The 7,015-nt window shown below is 36.3% G+C and overlaps 1 protein-coding gene across 2 annotated transcripts; it reads left to right on the top strand.

The window, feature by feature from the left end:
- The first annotated feature begins 598 nt into the window (after positions 1 to 598).
- Positions 599 to 6,786, top strand: LOC108224849 (disease resistance protein RUN1). Of its 2 annotated transcripts, none has more exons than XM_017399587.2 (5): positions 599 to 1,353; positions 2,869 to 3,982; positions 4,138 to 4,425; positions 4,519 to 5,739; positions 5,861 to 6,786. In XM_017399587.2, exons 1-5 carry the CDS (start codon positions 821 to 823, stop codon positions 6,308 to 6,310), a joined length of 3,606 nt encoding a protein of 1,201 aa, XP_017255076.1. In that variant the 5' UTR covers positions 599 to 820; the 3' UTR covers positions 6,311 to 6,786. The 2 variants fall into 2 exon arrangements, with proteins under 2 accessions (XP_017255076.1, XP_063936368.1); XM_064080298.1 differs by lacking the exon at positions 599 to 1,353 and adding an exon at positions 1,360 to 2,068.
- The last annotated feature ends 229 nt before the right edge of the window (positions 6,787 to 7,015 follow it).

Raw genomic sequence — 7,015 nt, 5'->3', positions numbered from 1 at the left:
ATTTACATATTACAGAACATATGTGTTCTACTTGTTGAACATAAATGATTTTCAATATTTTTTATGAAATAGTGATATTTATAGAATGTATTTCACAAAATAACAAGTTTCATACATTTTGCAATGTTTTTATGTCATTCTATAGTTGCAGAACATACGTTGTCTACGGTACTATAGTAAAAATATTATAATCTTGACACTGAATATTGACCTAACGACCAAAATATGATATATACTACTCCCTCCTTCCCATTTTAATAGTCCACTTTGCAAAGAAAAAATTTCCCATATTATTTGTCTTACTTCTTTGTCCAATACAATTTTATACAAGTTTCAATGTTAACATTTATTAGCATGTACAATTTTCATGATTTACAATGCAAACTATGTTGACTTTTAACAAAATGAATGAAAATTTAGTAGTGTTTTTGTATAATTAATGCATAACAATGATAACAACATATCATATTTAATTTTTATTAATATGTGTGATTTGAGCAAAGTGGACAATTAAAATGGGAAGGAGGGAGTACTAGAAGTCCGTGACAAATAGGACCCTTGTATTTATTAGCAGAACACTTTTTAATTTGCAGAATTTTCTTGCACAAGATTTTTTTTGTCTGGCGGCCATCTAAGTCGTCCTATTATTGGTAATAATTGGCGTCCCAGCACCTTGCATTCACAGTGATGGTCTTTCGGATGCTGGGCAGAAATTCCTCGGAAATTGTATTCTTGTACGTGAAAGTATTGAGAAACAAAGTACTTAAATAAATAGGATCACCAATATATCTGGTTTTACATCTCCCCCTCTGTTTTCAACATGTTTCAAAGATTCACAAAAGCTGGGACACATAATCCTCAAACTCCATCCACTTCTGATTCTCCAACTCACTCGGCTCCTACTTGCTGGGACGTTTTCTTGAGCTTCCGCGGTGAGGACACTCGTAATAACTTCACCGACCATCTGCACCAGACGCTACTTGCTCGTGGAATTCAAGCATTTAAGGATGATTTGGGGCTGCACAGGGGCGAAGTCATCTCAGATGCTTTGCTAGCTGCTATCAGAGAATCCAAAACTTACGTTGTTGTCTTGTCTGAAAATTTTGCCTCTTCAACTTGGTGCCTCAACGAGCTGGTAGAGATACTCAATTGTTGCAAGACAACGCAGAGATTGGTCATTCCTGTGTTTTACAGAATTGATCCGACAGTTGTGCGACGGCAAACTGGGAGTTTTGAAAAAGCTTTCAAGAAACATCGAACTTGGTTTGGGGAAGAAACAGAGAAAGCGAAGAATTGGCGGCTTGCACTCAAGGAAATTGCCAACTTTTCTGGATACCATATTTCCATTAACAGGTAATTTAAATATTTATTTGGAAAATGTTATGTACCCAAAAAATTATTTTCAAAATTTTTTCTCAAATCTTATTTGATAATGTTTCATCGATTACACTTGTATTATTAAATAATGGAACCTGTGTGCACATAAACCGTTCAATTAAAATCAGACATTAATATGGTGTGCTATTTAGATAAAAAATTGTGCACTGTTGATAATTTTATATACATATTCAACGGCTAAGAATTTTTGAACTCAAGGCCCGATTGAATTTTGGACAAAATTTGTGACAAAATTTAGGATACGTATTATTATCAAGTTTAATACATATACAACGGCTTAGAGTTTGTGAACTCGAGACATGACTGAATTCAATAATTCAATAGATATATTTTTTTTCCAAATTTTAACTATTAGTTCAAATGTAGTAAGGAAATCACTTTTAACTTTTAAGTCCTACATGGCGTATCGGAGGAGTCAAAGGAGGGTTACTGGGGTGCGGGTTCGTAATTTGTAACAATTTGTTGTTTCCAACCTTGAAGTCAAAGTAGTCAAAATAAACAAAAAGACATGTCAAATGACCTAATTGAGAGAGTGAGAGAGCAGAGGACTAATCAATCTATATAACATGTGTAAATTTAAGTTACCCTGAGTTCTTATTTTGCTTCGAGTACCTGTGTCGGACACTCTGACACTCGACACAGAGTACTTGTGTTGGACACTAGGATATAGGTATAGACACTCCAACACTTATTTTAGGTCAAAAACATCTAAAATTTTCAAAATATTATCAAGCCCGAGACTTGGACACTTATCCAGTTTGGACACTTTCAGGCACGTCCCAGAAACTATACTATAAATTGTGACAAACACCGGAAGTTCTGTTAAGATCAATAAACTGCTGCCATGAGGTCTAGTGCGAGTCCATGATCAGTTATCAGCTGTTGTCTACTGAGATAACTGCTCATGTGCATATATAAGTTGTATATCTCTAGTATACTTGTATATAATCATAAACTGATGTGACAGCAGACGGATGATTAATTTCAATTGAGTGGTTTATGTGTATACAGGAGGTCCATTGTTAGTAGTGTAAGTGGAACTAGTCATAAATTACAAAACTAGATTTGTGAAAAATATTTGAGAATACTTTTTGGGATATCTAACATTTTTCATTGATAATAATCCATAGGTTTTGAATTTTGATTGATACCATTTGATTGGATGTTATTAGAAGATTTGGTTTGGTTGGTTATATGTGCAACATTGGAATTGTTATAAATTTGATTTGCAATTGCAGATTTGTTAAATTTAAGTTATATATATAATTTTTGATATTTTAATATTTGTCATTTCCCCGCATCCATATCCCCATATTTTTGAATTAGAGGAATTCCACTATTCCGGTGCCGCGAACCTGCACCCCACACGCACAGTCATTCTTCCGAGCTTTCCACACATGCTACCGGTAATAATGTAGTCCTTATTTACTACCATTCTCTGGTTTCTTAATAAGAAAAATTGCATTGCAGGGGTGAAGCTTCTGTTATCAAAGAAATTGTGGATGAGCTTCTACTCAAAATTAATCCCAAGACTATGAATGTCACCAGATATGCAGTTGGATTAGATTCTCGTGTTAAAGACATAGCAACATTGTTGAGCCGTGACACAGAAGGCGTCACTAAGTTTGGTATATATGGTATGGGAGGTGTGGGCAAAACAACACTTGCCAAAGCTGTTTATAATCAGCTCCTGGAAAGTGGAAGGTTTAAGGGCAGCTGCTTCCTCGCTGACGTTAGGGAAACTTCTCAGACAACAGAAGGCCTGGTCTCTTTGCAAAAACAACTTATTGTTGATGTTCATAATGGTAAAACAAAAGTCGAGGTTCACAATGTTGACCAAGGAATTACTTTTATAAGAGAAAGGATCAGTTCAGCAAAGGTTCTGGTTCTTATTGATGATATATACGATCTTCGACAATATAAATCTTTAGCAGGACCATTCGCTTCTGGGAGTGTAGTTATTATAACTACAAGAGATGAAGAGATGCTAGAAAAACTTCACGTAGAACCAGAATATCGATACTTGTTAAAGGTGTTGAATAAAGCTCAGTCAAGGGAACTATTTACCAAATATGCATTTGAAAAGGCTGAGAGACACATCAATCTATTGGCCTTGACTGAAGACATTCTAGATCTTGCTAGTGGGCTTCCTCTGGCTCTCAAGATATTTGGATCCCATTTATCGACTAAGAAAGAGGAAGGTTGGAAATCATACATAGAGACTTTGCGCCAACATCCAAATAGCACTGTTGGGCAGAAACTTGTAATTAGCTTGGATGCCTTACACTCGGAGGATCCTATGCTAAAGGAAATATTCCTAGACATTGCTTGCTTTTTCATCGGGTGGAAGAAAGAGAATGCGGTTAAAGTAATGGAAACTTCTTATTCCTACACAGATGTAAAGATCGACACTCTTAAAAAAAGATGTTTACTCACTGTGAATGATAGAGATGAGCTGGAGATGCATGATCTGCTTCGGGATACAGGAAGGAATGTTGCGCGTAACAATGCTTCTACAAAGCCTGGAGAATTTAGTAGATTGTGGCTTCCAGAAGACATACTGGATGTTCTGAAGAATCACAGAGTGAGCTTATTACTCTGTCATATATATATAATGGTCTCAGATTTCTTAACTCTTATATATGACATTTTATAAATAACCACTCCTCAGTTTTCCTTCTTATAAGTGTATTAAATTTAGGTCATCAAGTTTCTTATTTAAATGTGTGCATGTGGCAGGGAACAGAAGCGATTGAAGCTATCATCCCTCACAACCTTTACTTCCAGAATAAACTTGAGGGACAATCATTCACTACTGAAACATTCAAACAGATGAGTAAATTAAGATTTCTTTGCATCAGCAAGGTAAATCTTAGTGGTAGCTTCGAACAGATATTTGAAGATTTGAGGGTTCTCGTCTGGGACGGTTGCCCTTTGAAATATTTCCCTTCTGATTTTTACCCGGAAAAACTTGTTATTCTTGAGTTGGGGCAAAGCAATATGAGAACATTGTGGTCCCCTAACATGGTAGGTATTCCTAGAATTTTTCTTGCATATATTTATGATAATTTCTGTATAAAGTTCTGATTTAATTTCTCCAATTTGCACTCATTATTACAGGTGTCTAATACTTTTAAAATGTTAAAGACTCTTAACATGTCATATTCCCAAGATTTAGTGAGAACTCCAGACTTCGGTAAATTACCATGTCTTGAAACTTTAAATTTTGAAAGCTGTGAAAACTTGAAGGAGGTCGACAAATCAATTGGAAGTTTGGACAGACTTGTTTCCTTAAATTTGATGGGGTGTGTGAAGCTAAGATGTCTTCCGTTCACCATTTGCAACTTGAGAGCATTGGAAGTTCTAACTACTAGTTGGTGCAGTAATCTGGAAGCTTTACCTATACAAATGGGCTACATTGAGTCCCTAACAAAGCTCGATGCTGGTACACTAAATATTTCAAGATTACCTGATTCAATTGGAAATTTTCCTAAGCTTGTTAAGTTGAATCTAAGCAATAACAAGAACCTTGAAACCCTTCCGGACACGATTGGCAACCTGAGATCATTGGAAAATCTTAATATTGATAGTTGCAGTGGTCTGAAAGCTTTGCCTAGCACAATTGGGGAGATTGAAACCCTGAAAAGAATTCATATGAGGGGACTAACTGTTTCAAACTTTCCAGATTCCATTGGGAAACTTTCTAAGCTTGTTAATTTGGATTTGAGTAGAAACCCGAACCTTGAAACCCTTCCAGACACCATTGGCAACCTAACAACCCTGGAAAGTCTTGATATTTCTGCATGTGGAAAACTAGAAACATTGCCAGATCATCTGTGGATGATGTCAAGCTTAACGGAGCTGGATGCAAGTTTTACTACTCTGTTAAAAGAGCTTCCTGACGTAGGATCAAATCAGATTGCGTTATCATTGCAAAACTTGAAATTATCTGATAGTGGCATCATTGCTCTCCCATCTGGTTTTAGTCAGCTGTCAAACTTAGAATCTCTTGTTCTTAGTTGCTGTGACCATCTGGTTTCCATTCCAAAACTTCCTCCTTCTCTCAAACATATCGATGCAAATAACTGCAAGTCTCTAGAAAGATTACCAAATCTGTGTGATTTGAAACAGCTGGAGAAATTGAACTTACGAGGTTGTAGGGGCTTGAAAGAGATTCTAGTCTTGAAAGAACTCACTGCTTTAAGAGAGCTTGATGTGACAGATTGTACTGGTCTGACAGAGATTCAAGGCTTAGCGGAACTTACTTCTATTAGAACACTTGGAATGGGAGGTCACTGCTGTCTTCTGGCATATAAGCATCTCACGAAACGTTTGTTTCAGGTTTGTTGATCTCACTATGTTATTTGAATTGAGTAATTAAGAAAAATAGCTCTGAAATATAACGAATTGTAGAAATATATGAAAATTACCTTTCATAATAGCATGTATCCTTTTCTAACAGGTATATTCTCAACTTGGGCATCAGATTAGTGTTTACGGTCCTCGACCTCTATACTGGAAAGGTGATACTCGATGGCCTGATTGGATTTTTGAATCACCGAATTGCAGTGGTCAGTCTACTAAATTCGACTCAACAATGTATGCACATTTGCTGCCAAATGAGTCGAACGATTTCATGGGGATGCTTCTATGTTTTAAAAGCCACCTGTACAATTATAGGCCAACATTTGGTTATTCTGTTGATAATACCACAAGTGGTTTTATATTGAGCGACAAGCTTAGTGTTCCTTCTGTCCGCGACTCGTTGATTGTGATAGTGCCGAAATCAGTATTCTCTGTCAGAGATGATGATAGCAAAGTTCAAGTAACAGCTGATAATGCATTAATTCTCGGGATTCATCTTCTGTACAAAGTTGACGACGTTGTGAGAGGCAATCTTCGAATCATCTAAAGTGGTTGATCAAGTTCTACAAGATACATTCAAGATGTTGCTTGTTTTCACCCAGTGCAAGAAAAAGATAGTTGTTCAAATACTGGAAACATTCTGGGAGCCAATTAAACATCGATCGTTACGAGTATTATAATGCCGGTTTGTTTAGCGTGTGCCCATGGGCACGCTAAGCGCGGAAATTTTAGTATTTGGGAGATTTTGATTGGGGTGGTTGGTGTATTTGCAGGGGGGTCCACCATTATCAAAAGAGAGGAACCAATCAAAATGATTTAAGTACAAAATTTTCCGCGCTTAGCATGTGCCCATGGGCACACCATAGAAAAACCGTTATAATGCATATGATAATTCATGTAATAATGATGTGTTGTGTATTAATGTCTTCCATTTGCATTCATGTATATAACTTTTCACAACATATATGGGATTGGGTTCGTCCAAAAACAAGGGGTATCAACTCCTGAACTCCTTTTCTTTTCTTCATATTTTGCCGAAAAACATTGATCGTCTTTTTTTTTTTTAATTATTATTACTATATATGGATATATAGCTAGTCGGAATATACCAGGTACTTGGAGGGTTGAATTGACAGAGTTAAAACATTAAGACAGCATCGGTACACTGGGTTAAAAGGGACATTAAGCTTTTCTTTTATTAGTATCTATGGATCTATAGATAAGGGCACGTTTGATTCGCGTAAGATAAAGA

The sequence above is a fragment of the Daucus carota genome, chromosome 6 (genome assembly GCF_001625215.2).
Source record: "Daucus carota subsp. sativus chromosome 6, DH1 v3.0, whole genome shotgun sequence".
In the NCBI taxonomy this organism is placed as follows: Eukaryota; Viridiplantae; Streptophyta; class Magnoliopsida; order Apiales; family Apiaceae; genus Daucus; species Daucus carota.
The sequence above is the reverse complement of the archived record's forward strand: the minus strand, read 5'-3'. Positions and strand labels throughout refer to the sequence as shown.

What these genes read in the sequence shown, in the direction of transcription:
- LOC108224849 (XM_017399587.2), top strand. Translation starts at nt 821, where the DNA reads ATGTTTCAAAGATTCACAAAAGCTGGGACACATAATCCTCAAACTCCA. An exon ending in ATGTTCTGAAGAATCACAGA is followed by an intron (nt 3,983 to 4,137) that starts GTGAGCTTATTA and finishes TGCATGTGGCAG; the next exon opens with GGAACAGAAGCGATTGAAGC. An exon ending in CATTGTGGTCCCCTAACATG is followed by an intron (nt 4,426 to 4,518) that starts GTAGGTATTCCT and finishes TCATTATTACAG; the next exon opens with GTGTCTAATACTTTTAAAAT.